The 12,768-nt window shown below is 41.3% G+C and overlaps 1 protein-coding gene across 1 annotated transcript; it reads right to left on the bottom strand.

Annotated features, from left to right (window-relative positions):
- Positions 1 to 2,660: 2,660 nt before the first annotated feature.
- Positions 2,661 to 7,544, bottom strand: b3gnt7 (UDP-GlcNAc:betaGal beta-1,3-N-acetylglucosaminyltransferase 7). The gene is made up of 2 exons (XM_030049232.1): positions 7,423 to 7,544; positions 2,661 to 4,982 (listed from the first exon to the last, which is right to left on the bottom strand). The coding sequence occupies exon 2, from the start codon at positions 4,979 to 4,981 to the stop codon at positions 3,734 to 3,736; it is 1,248 nt and encodes a 415-aa protein (XP_029905092.1). The 5' UTR covers position 4,982; positions 7,423 to 7,544; the 3' UTR covers positions 2,661 to 3,733.
- Positions 7,545 to 12,768: the final 5,224 nt, after the last annotated feature.

The following is a 12,768-nucleotide window of genomic DNA, read 5'->3' as shown; positions in this document are numbered from 1 at the left end:
CTGAAACTGCAGCACTACAGCGAGGCTCCAGCTGCACCTGAGATGCTCTGCTCACCCAGGCTGTGTGGTTGCTCTCATCTGTTAATATGGACAACAAAATGAAAACCAAAAGGTTCTGCAGCTCACACACACTGCTCAGGTAGACAGTGTGGCCCAGGCATGAAGTATCAGTGGAGTCACCTCATCTGGAGTCCAGGAATGAATGATGGTTGGTAGACAAGTCCAGTTGCCCTCGACTGCCCTCAATTCAACTCTATGTGGATTCCCCCCAGCTAACATTCTTAACAATAAAAGTCTTAATCCAATCAAAGAAGGGTTAGCATCACTTTGGATGTCGCTTTGAAACACTAAAATGTACATATAATTACCAAGTGCATATGGATGATAATTTTGCAGGAATTTGTGTTTAAAACTGTGTTTTTCCTGTTATCAGCATCCAAAAAGATACGGTAACTTCTGAACTTCCTCCATCACTCAACTCAAAATGACAACTTTCTCTGCAGTATTAACAGACAGCTGACAAGTCATTATTGTGACTAGCTTCTTCTTTTACTCCACTCCCCTATGTCATTCACTTCCTGTACCTTTCTGGTCAACATTTGTACATCATTTTGGGGAAGTCCGCCTCAATGGCAGGAGGCTAACAGTTAGTATTTGGAGCATCCAGCCAGTATCCAGCACTCAGTAACAATAAGATGAAGATAGAACCACTACTGTCCTATAGAACAGCTGGGGGCAAGTGAAATAATATCACATTTTTCATATTGGGCGAACTATTCCTTTAAGGTGCCAAGGTGTCTCTTTTTCTTTTCACAGTACATTAAGCAGCCAAGATGATGCCACGTTGACTGCCTCCTTTGTCCCAGTAAAACTGTGGTTCCTGTACTGCCGTGTGCAGCAGGTGTGATTCCACCGGCCACATCCTGACTGACTTGTCACATTTCGCCTCGTGTTTCTTTCAGTCTGGAGCAAGATGCATTCCAGTGAAAAACTTTCTTGTCATTCCCTCCCAGCACTTGTTTTCAGCATCTAGCCCTTACATCCTCTGAGACTACAACAACAGACAACAGCTGAAACCGGATCACTTGGGCTTATAGCTGCTAATATGAGACGTTTTTGATTACGCTGTTGTCGACTGCAGCTGGGTTAACTTAAAACAGCCTGCAATGTTAAACCTCAGCAGAAACTTGATCATCTCACCAGGATGTAAATTCAATAGCAAGTCATGCAGAACAAACTGTGCCGTCTCATGGTTAAACATGATATTAACAAATTATCCTGCTCATTATTTTCTTAGTACATTTTTCAGTATATCTCTCGTGCATTAGGTTTCCCAAACATTCACTGAAGAGGACAACAGTACGAGACAAAGCTGCTTCGGCTTTTCTGGCACTGTCAACTTTGTTAGTGTCTCGAAATGTGGATGACCCCCACACACACAGACACCCCCCACCCCCCACCCCCACCCTCCCGAGATCAAGTTTCTTCATGGCTTTCTTGTCTTTGTGCTGCAAGAAATTATGAACAATAACAGGAATGTATTGCTTTTGTTTAGTAATGCCCAGGTAGTGGGCCAACTAAAGCACAAAACATCTTCACCTTCAATTGGCAGTATCACTGATAGCAGTTTCCCTCCGTGAAAAGATACACAATATGTGGCTGGGAGGCCTAACATAAACCATGAAATCACACACCAGCCGTGACCATGTGCAGACCTCCCTTTTGAAAAGTAACACAAAACAGACTGCAGGCAGAAAATATGTCTTACACACCAGATAGCAAAGATTTACTGGAAAAGTCGTGTCATATTTCTTTTGGCTTTGCCTTGCAGTCTATGTCAGGTTTGGCTGTTCAGTATGTATCAGTATTGCATGTACAGTGCTAATAATTCTAAAACTTCAGGAAACTATTACAAAGACAAAACAAAACAAAACAAATGTACAAAAACTTAACAAATTTTCCAAATCTTTTTTTTTGTTTGTTTTGTTTTGTTTATACCTGTCTTGTAATTGTTTGCTATTTTTTTTTTTTTTTTTTGCTATTTTTCTTATAATATTCTTACATTTTTTTCTAATTTCATGACAATTGTCTTTACTAATTTTTATTTATTGTAATAATATTGTAATAATGGTGTGTGTGTGTGTGTGTATGTGTGTGTGTGTGTGTGTGTGTGTGTTTGGGAAGGGGGTGGGGGGCCTGTTTTCCGCCATGTTTTTCAAACACATCAAGTGAGTGTGTCCAGGATTTAAAGGGTTAAAGTACAGTATGAATAGGATAGGTGACAATGTTTTGATATCTTTGCTTAGGCTAAAAGTGCTCTGTGAATAGAACAGAAACACATCCTCCTAGCCTGAGGGGCTGAACATAGATAATATGAACATTTAATACATTGTTCAGATTACAGCAATTCATTTCTTAGGTGAGGCTATATCCGTCGAGAAACGCTTCCTTTGACTGTAGTAACTGATCCGTCAACATCGATCATATATCATAGCCTCTTTTGTAGGCTGACCTGATTTGGATAGTCACACTGATGTTTACTGCTGATAAGGCCATACAGAAAAGAAGCAAATGTAGGACACTCTTTTCAAGGAACATCATGTGGACCAAAGGTGATTTTAAAAATTTATTTACAAATGACATTCTAGGTGCACTTTGACTCTTACACATATTTACATAATGCAGACATAATAACCACCCACTACAACCACCGAGTTCAGCCATATAATCATTAAATATCCCATTAATACCATTATCATCCACATAAAATTAAATATCAGATCCTTTCATTTTGGCCCCATCCGTCCCAATTTACTGGGGGCTATTAAAATTAACATGTCACAAACACGTACCAGCAGTAGTTGTATTTGTTTCACAGTTTGATTGTAAACCCTCTACCAAATTCATGTCAAGTATATCAGCACATTCAAATCCATGGGCAAAACATAGGTAACAAGTTTAGACATCTTTTTTTTTTTTTTTTTTTTTTTTTTTGTAGTTTTCAGTAGCATGCTAGTAGCAGAAGTCCCGATCAAGTCAGTCACATTCCAGAGAATAATAGAAGTGCAAAGACCTCCATGAATAATAATAATAATAATAATAATAATAATAATGATCTTGAAAACGTGAAATCTTGAAATCTTGGGATCTAAGTCTTACTTTGGGAACATGCAGTGTTCAGACACTGCTTTCCTGGTTATGTTTGATAAAGTAACTAGTTAAGAAAATTAGACTTTTGGGCTACTTTGCTGAGGTAGACACACAGTTGTTTCTTCTTGTTGTGTGAAACTATCTGAAGTCACTGGATCATGCCAATGTCTGGTCCAAATGACGGTTACGCGCAACACTCGGGACAAAGTCGACAGCCTGTTACTGTGGAGCAACTGGCCATCCTCCTCACAACACAATAGCTTAACCTTAGGTCGCTGTCTCAGAATTGACCTGCTGAGAGGCCTTCAAAACATCAAGAGAATATAAATAACCCTAAGCAGCCTTAAAAAAAAAAAAATTAAAAACTTTTTATAATTTACTCTGATAGTGGTGGAAGCTGCTCCAACAGAATTTGCATCACAGTACATAAATAGAAAGTTTTAAATATTATCCTTGTCCTTCTCCACATAAAGGAGAACTTGAATAGAAGTCAACTGACAAGTTAACATTCGCCTCCCTCTCTCACATATCACTTCCACCTCAGCTCAAAGTCTGTGCTGTCCCCAACCCGCTGTTTCCAGGGCTATGAGATCTCCACTTTCTGCGAGCAGATCAAGTCACTGTTCACCAGATTCCACATGTGCATGAGGTCCGATGGGAGCAGCTTGTGCACCACAATCATGTTCTTAAAGAAACAGGGTTCTCTGTTCAACTTGCTGTTCTTATTTTTCACCAAGCCAAACGTCTTAAAGGCGTTGTGTCTGATCGGGATGACCCCGAGCACCTCAAGGCACATGCCCAAGAAGACGTCATCGATGGGGTAGAGTTCCAGGGTGTCCGCTGCCCAGTGTAGCCTCCTTGCCAGAGGCCCATCCATCAGAAACCCCCCTCCACCAGCGTACGGAGGATAGTGTGTGTTATTGTACAGCACCTGGGGGATGTAGTATTTGTTGTCCTTTTTACGAATGGGCTTTGCTTTAAAAATGACGTCCCCCACAAACAGATTTTTTGTGTGGGTGCTGCTTTGCAGAAACTCGAAGATGTTTGTCACACTGACAAAGACGTCATCATCCCCCTTGAAGATGTAGCGCACATTGGAGCAGTAGGTGTCAAACCACTTGAGGAAGTGAGTCTCCTTGAGCGTGAGGTTGAAGAAGCTATCTAAGAAGTCCCATTGAAGGATATCCCCATAGATGTAGTCCTCATACTCCAATAGCTTCTGGTGGTTCGCTTTCTCTGCCTCGTTAGATGGTTTCCCCAGGAGGAAGAGCGTCCTCACCCTCTTGCCGTCCACCACCTGCTCCTTGCCCCAGGTTTTGCGGATGACCTCCCGGCGGTCATGCTGCGTGGCCACCGACTTAATAACCATGAGCAGATAGGTCTCTCCAGCGCACTTCTCTGGGTGATTGATGAGCATAGGAAAGTACCGGCAGTGACGATAGAGCAGGAACTGCTGGAAATTGCTCTCCAGGTTCATGAACCACTCCTGGCCCGTGATGTTGAGGTTGGCGCTGCAGTTGGAGCTGGTTACATCCCAGTGGCTGAGGCTGTGGTCCTCAGTGATGCTCGGCTCCTCCGTGGTTGTGTGAGCCTTAGGCACGGGCTGAGGGTTGCTGGCCTTCCAGAAGCCAATCGTCTCTAAGCCCTTTTTCAGCTGCAGGCTCGCTGCCCGATCTACTCCCTCAGAGGCATCCATGCGAGTTTGCCTCTCAATTTTGAAGGGAGCTTCCATGCTGATGTTCCCTCTTTGGACAACAGTCAGAGCCACCACAGCCAGAAAGAACATGACACTCACCCGCTTGTACACTCTCCAACGATCCCTGTTGTTCATCCTGTTGGAAAACAAAATCACAGCCATCAGTGCCTGAATTGTCTTTCTGACCAACTTTCAAACACTTTGTGGAAGAACAGAATACAGCATTACATAGATTTGCAGGAACAGTTCACCTACTGTAAAGCAGTGGTTCTCAACTAGGGTAGCCTCTGCTTTTGTCTGTAGTCTCTCATGTTCCACATAAGGGCTAAATTAAAGTGACATTTTTGCTATTTGAGGGTTTCTGCAACCCGAAAACCAAGAATTACAGCCAAAATCTTATAAACTATATATATAAAAAAAAATCCAGTTGTATTTATTTATTTATTTTTTTATTTTTTTATTTTCAATTTTATTGTAAAATCATGAAAATTAAATGTGGTTTGAGGTATTAAAAAGGCAGCACTGTATACGTGAGATCCTCATTTTCTTTTTTTCTTTTCTAGGGTCATTTGTTCTAGTCTTGGAATGGTATAGGAGTGAAATGTTTTCACTGCCATTGTTATGATATGAGCATTGTTTACAGCTTCAATACAGCAAGCTGGAATGTTTATTTTATTGGTGTCTTTGTTATCCCATGCAGAATGGGCCGTTTAACCCGTAAAAACAACAGTAACACAATATTACCCTTTAATGACAAGTAGCAAGAAACAAACAAAATCAGAAAAATTGTAGTAATAATAAATAAATAAATAAATAAATAGATAGATAGTAGCAAGGAACTAGAATTATTAGAATTCTATATTTGAAATTACAAGAAAATTACAATAAAGTTACATAAAAATTAGGATGAAAAGTACTAAAATTCTGAAAAATGTATATAAAAAAAAAGATAGATAGATAGATAGATAGATGGATAGATAGATGTTTCTTCTATATAACTATGTGCTGTACTAGTACATTAAAAATGCCTTAAAAATGCAAATTGACTTCATGCAGTGGTTTTGTTTTTACATTCAGAGCACTTTTTTTTTCTGCGCTGAGGTCTTGTCACTTTTTACTCAACCACTGTCAGCTGCATGTGGAATGTGCCCCCCTCACGTTTTCACCACGTCATGCTGAGGCTTGTACTGTCACGACCCCAGAGACACTCCCTATGTGGTCCACCCCCCACCCCCCAAAAAACGAAACCTTGACCCAAAACTAGCGGTTCGAGTCTCAAATTCACTCTTCAAATGGATAATTGCCTTTAAGTTAAAGGCAGTTTGGCTTGTTTCGGGAGTTTTCTAGAGACAAGTGTCTTGAAATAAAAGGGGTGAATCAAGTTGCATCAATAAAAATGACACATTAAGACATTTCTTGACAAGTTGGAAAGCTGTGTAATAAACTGACCCCTCCAAGGAGCCAACAACTACATGACTTGTTAAGATGCACCTGTTGCGCTCGACAGACCTCATTTTACTCCAACATCTAGTACAGTTTTCCGTAAATTGGAGATTCAGGCCTACATCTATCACTAAATTAGCCTATGCGATTTACTAGGTATGAGTAATGAATTTCTTCGTATTGCGTAAATCAGTGCTGGGCAATGATGTAGGCTAACATGGAGGCTTGTAACATGAATTTCACTGACTTCCTCTTCTCTGGTTGAAGGTGTGTGTCAGTGAAATCTCCGGCCACAGTGACTGGCTGTATGGCTGTATGGCACATGATCGCGCACCCATGCCCATCTGCACCAACGCTACTTAGCCTATGGCGAGTCTTTTTGGATCTTCTCTTATATTTCTTATAAACAGGTGAAATGTGCCAGCCAGGTGAAACTGTGATACAGTGACCTACTCTGCTCTGCTTTATTTCAACATGCTTCAAGTAAATCCTCAGAACAAGCCAAACTACATAAAAGATTGGCACCGGGCCTCCTTTCCCCATTGGCAGAAAGTTTAAACTGGATAAAGAAAAATGACATTTTGAAATCCAACATTAGACTAATCGGTCCACTGGTGATGGTTACTTTTTCGACTTTTTTGGTATGATGCCTAATTGTCCAGTTAGCTGCTCAATCAGGATGAGCCAGATAAGCATGGGGTTTGACTGAGGAGCTGATAAACTGAACCAGCGGGCGAAAGGGGCCACCTCTAAATAGGCTGTGAGTTCTGTATACCGCATAAGGACACTATATAAGCGACCACTTGAGATCATAAACTTCACAGTACTGTGTGTTAGCACATCTATGTGAAGCAGTTTGATTAAAAAAGGAGATTGTGGAGTAAATGTACCACCAATCTAGAGCACCTTTCTGACGGCTCAGCGCCTCTGTAACCGCATGAGTTAGAGCAGCGTTTTGATTTCTAACAGCAATAAGTATACAACCTTAAGTATACAAAACGACTCTTTGAAATAAATTCACATTTGCTTTGCGTCAGTTTATGATCATGGGCTGTAAAACGTGGCTCTATTTCCCCGCTCCCCCGTAATCACTGTAAAGACATATGAGGAGTGTAGAACAGAAAACCACCTACTTGCACTTCAGATCAGTGGATGGAGTTTTCGTCCCCTCGGCTGCTTGTTAAAACTAGAAACAGTCCTTTTTCCCGGCGGAACGAGCAGGTGACACTTGTAGAGAAACTAGCGGAAAGCTTCACGGCTTCATCCCTGTGCGGCCGGCCGGGCTGATCTCCGAGCTACCGAAGCGTCTTGGAGGAGCGCTCCGGCTTTTAAAGGCGCGGGCGCGGCGCTCGGGGGAGCGCGTGGAGGCTGGCCGAGGCTACGCCCGCCCTTACGGTGCGCGCACGCACGCACGCGCTCACACCCGACTGCCGCTGATCATTTCTTATAAGCTCTGTGTTCATTCTTCTCGGGGAGAACTACGTCAGTACATATTTACATTACAGCTGTTTGACAGCACTGACACCACAAGATAAATACACCACGCTAGCAGCTCACGGCTGTTATTCCTGCAGCTACTTTCCCATTCTGCCACCAGTACTGTGGCTGGCACCAGGTCTACACCAGGGATTCGAATCAGCTTGTACCATTACACCTGCTATTTAAATCATGGTTAAGAAAAATTGATAATTTATCAGGCCAATGTGCCCGATAAAAGCTCTCATTTCAAAGAAGCATGCTGAACTATTGTTCTAACTGCCACCTGATGAAATAAACAGTGAAGAAAAACATCAGTACCTCAGGTGACTACTATTATTGTTATCACCATCATTATCAACTACATGTCAGCAATTTAATAAATAAAGTGGGCCTATTTTTTTGGAGTAACTTCCGCTTTGACTTCTAAAGAAACTTCTTATGTGCACTTTTCTTTTTTTGGGACCCATCCTGGCTGTGCCTTATACCACACACACCAAACACACACACACACACACACACACAAATGTGAATGTAAATACAACCACTGATATTAAACTCTGTCCAGCTGACGTGACTCAGGCAGAACAAACAGTCAACATGGAACAGCTTAAAGTTGCAGATGCACACAGACTGCAGCTGCTGTCCAACCAGAGAAACAAACTCTGCTGAGCATGTCCTCAGGTGCTTTTTACAACCACATGGAGTGACAGCAGGGACGGCCAATCACACATTAGCAAGAAACCATCAGCATCGACTAGACACTGGCGGACAGTGTTTTGGTAGGGCAGGGGCATTCAATTAAAATTCAAAGATGTCCAGTTACTAAAATGTCATCCCAGCAAAGATCCGAATCTTATAATGGCCACTCCACCTGTGGCCAGGGGGCCGTGTGCGGCCCGTACGTCATTTTCATGTGGCCCACCACTGTCATATAATAAAATATTGTTATTCTATCTAATTACTGAGTTTCAGTCTGTGGACAAATCATTTCTATCGCTAACATGTTGTGAATGAAGCCTGTTTATTTTATAATGTTCCAAGGGAGTGTGATGTGGCCTAATTTCAGTATTAACCTCCGAGTAAGTTGCCCATTCTGTTCACATTTTGGGAATGAAGCCTCATTTTGTTGTAACTTGATCATTTCATCATTAATCATTGCATGACAGTCTTTTATTCAGTGAGGTTTGGCCTTGGATGGAAATATAGCTGTTTTCTGTATGTTTCATTAATTTTTAGACTAGTCATGTAGCCTGTGACAAAATTATTGTTTCAACGTCCAAAATAGGACAGACATGTTTAGCTTGTGGCCCTTGGACACAGCTGGATTTTGCTGTGTGCCCCCTGAGCCATCCTAAGTTGAGTGGCCCTGGTCTAAATAGCGTACCCTGATGCAAATAAAATCAACAACGTATGCACATTTCCATATCATGGCAGACTTCTGCGGGTACATTTCATCAAACGATCCGTGTTTGGTCTCATAGTGACGCTTGACGTTGCCACTTTTTTATTATCGCCACAGTTTCACAACATATGACACAATGGTTTAGAAGTGGCTGCAGGCAGAATGAACATGTATTGGTCCGTCCATTCATCTTTAAAAGTTTGGTTTTCACTCTCTACTTTTCTCATTTTGGAGCAAGCCATTTTCATCTCCACCGTCTCATCTCCCTTCCTCTGGTAGGCTATTCTCTGGTGCTGAAAGGTAAATAATCATTTTGATTGGCTATTGATGTCACTCCTGTCGGATTAGCTAGATTGCGCATGCAGTCTGTAGCCATGACCATCAGAGAAAAAATAACAACGAATGATTTATTTATTAATATTAGAAATGTCACGGGTCCGGACAGAACCGTCACTGGGTCCGTGCCCAGACCGCGGTTCGTCATTTGGTGATGGGAGGGACTATACAGTAGTGACTGGATATTGGTAGGCATGTGTCCCTGGCGTCCCTACCCAATTCTATGCCCCTGGTTCATTTCCAAGCAGTGTTGGAAGTAATTAGTTTACTTTTACTCAGATTACTGTTATTAGATTCCTTTTCCCAGTACCAAGTTAATCTAAGGGATTACTGTGACAGCATATTAGAACCATTGTTGAGGGAAAAAATTACAGAGCCAGGGGAGGGCAGGTGATATTCCGAGAAAAACACTCAGTATTTCCAAGATTAAAGTGGTTGATTTATGAGGGGAAAAAAACTTATTCTCTGAGATTAAAGTGATAAATTTACAAGAAAAAGCTCAGGCACTCAGGTGTGTCAGGTCTGCAGCTGACCTCATCACATTTGACTCTGCAGGGGGATTTCGTCACAAGGAAACGCTGGTGATTTGAGCCCAGAATCATAATTTTATCATCAGCATCCAGACTTGACTCCGTGATTTGAGCCTAATCTGAAGAAAACAACACACTTGATTGTCAAGTTTGTTTGTTTTTTATCATTTATTTGTGCTTTTTTTCCTCTTAAATTTACCACTTTACTCTCAGCGAACTTCTGAGTTTTTTCCCGTAAATTTGTAACTTTCTAATCTCAGAATTTGGTTTTTTTTTTCCTCATAAATTTGCACGTTTTTCTCATAAATTTACCAGTTTAATCTCAGAGAAAATATATTTTTTTCTCATAAATTTCTGACTTTAATCTTGAATATTCTGAAAGTTGTTTTTTGTTTCCTGGGAATAATAATAAAAAAACGAATTAGGACAATTCTCACATTAAGTGAAAACTTGAAAATCATCTACATCAGAGACACATGTATTTGACTGGACAGTGGTACAGGACATTTATTTCTGTGTCAATATTATAAAATGTTATACCTGACAATTCAAATTTATGAAGTGACTTGAACATTTTTTTTTTTTTTTTTTTTTTTTTGTATTTCTGCTTTTTATTATTATTATTTGACCGTCACCATAGAGAGATAAAGGAAAGACAGAGAGAGAGAGAGAGGATGAGTGAGCTCAGACTTGAACCCGGGATGCTGCGGTCAGGCCTCAGCCTTGGTGGGTGGTACGCACTCTACCAGGTGAGCTGCCGGGCAGCCCTGGCCTTAAGCAGTGTTTTTGCAAAATGCTTCACAAGAAAAAAGAACACATAGACAAATTATAAAAGAAAAAAAAAACAAATACAGTGAAACAATGAATAAAAGAGCAATGCAATGTGTGTGTGTGTGTGTGTGTGTGTGTGTGTGTGCGCGCGCCTTTGAAAGAGTGTAACAGAAAGGTGCATTGTTACTGCTGCCAGTGATACTGACCTTTTGGTAGGTATTAGCAGCCAGATTTCACTCATACTCATAAATGTTTGACTGGACTAAAGATAATATTTGCAAATATATATGTAAATTTTAGTATTCTGTTTAATGAGTAAACTAGTTGGCTGCTGACGGCAGTAAGGCTTTGGAGGTGACGAACTGTGTCAAAGTAAACTAAAGCTTTTCTTCTGCGTGTTGGCCTCTCCCAGCCTGTAAGGATTTCATTTATTTGTGTAGAGGTGAGATCTAACAGGTTTACAGGCTGCTCACTGTGGGAAATAAGAGTCGAGGTCAACTTTTTGACAAACACATTCCTGTAACTTGGTGCGGGACTTCTGCCAACAGTTACTGGAAATCAGGAGAGGGTCTTTGCTTGCTTTTCCTTTCAGTACTGTCACAAAACACAAAGAGGACACGGCGTCACACAAGCAACAGCAGAAGACATGAGCGTTTTAGCTGTATGACTTGTGGGCACCAGAGCATTTTTACTGACGATTTGGAAGTCACTCAATTGCACTCTTGAGGTCCAGTGGCAAAACAAGCACAGGGACCAGTGATGGCTAAGTTGCTGAGTGCACAGCTCCAGTGACACCACAACTGCACTTAATCCTCGCTGTGGCAAAGCGTGCTCTTCCGCCCTTCACAGCCCAGGGGGAGAGCAACAAATTGCCTCTCTGTGTTTCTTCAAAACAGGAATTTTTCAATCTGAACACAGCTGTGATCCAAATCCATCCTCCTTCCTCTCCTTCTCTCTCCATTTCCTGGACCCTACCAGCTATCATGGCCATGTGTATCCTGTTGCCTGCTGGCAGTATTTTTTCCCGTTTTTTTTTTTTTTTTTTTTTTTTTTTTTTTCTGTTTTCCTTTTCTTTTTCTTTTTTCTCTATGCTGTGGATGATTGACCGTGGAGCTCAAACTGTGGTTTTAAAAACCTATGCAACAGATAAGGACAGTGACTGGTGCATGGGCCTGGAGTTCAGCCGGTGAGCTGTTGAGCAGCTTGTGGAAACCTTTCAAAACTCAGCTGAACTGCAGCATGCGTGGCGGTAGAGCTAAAAACAAAGTTCCTCAAATGTTGATCTTTGGACCCAAGACAAGGTCGCTGGGGACAGTGAAGTTCCAATTATCCCTTCCCGTACAAAGGTAATAAATAATCTTTGACCTTTGTTAAGCTCAACTGGTGACTGGTAGGAACTTTAAAGGACCATACCAGTGATTTTGCATGTTTAGTATTAATATCTACACAATACTTTGGATTTTTCTTAATCGTTCATCTGTGAAAATGAACTTTCAGAGACTTCAAACATTCCTCACAGCAGTATCCCATCACTGTAATAAATTCATCTACATTCATTTTCCTAAAAGCAGCAGCACTGCTGTGTGTTGATGACTTGAAAATGGGACAGGCGTGAAATGGTTCCTCCACTGTAAAACAGTACGCAGGAAATGTTTGCTTTACACAACCAAGTATTAGCTCAGAGATTTATAAATGTTCACTGCAGAAGCAGAACATTACAAGGTGGCTGTTTCAACCAAAATTCAAATTTGAAAATGGAGGGATTTTGATTCTATGTTGTGAACTCTCTAGTACCCCCCACGTGATTTGCAAAATGGTTTGTTTCAATGTAAAATGTGGCGAAATTGTAGTAAACAGTCCAAACATTCCAAATCACTGGAATGGTCCTTTAACAAGAGGGCCCACTCTCAGCAGCCCTACATCTCCCTGACATCAAACTGATGTGCGACAACATCATATTT

This window comes from Myripristis murdjan, chromosome 4 (genome assembly GCF_902150065.1).
Source record: "Myripristis murdjan chromosome 4, fMyrMur1.1, whole genome shotgun sequence".
NCBI classification, from domain to species: domain Eukaryota; kingdom Metazoa; phylum Chordata; class Actinopteri; order Holocentriformes; family Holocentridae; genus Myripristis; species Myripristis murdjan.
Note: the sequence above shows the minus strand (reverse complement) of the source record. Positions and strands in the feature narration are given on the sequence as shown.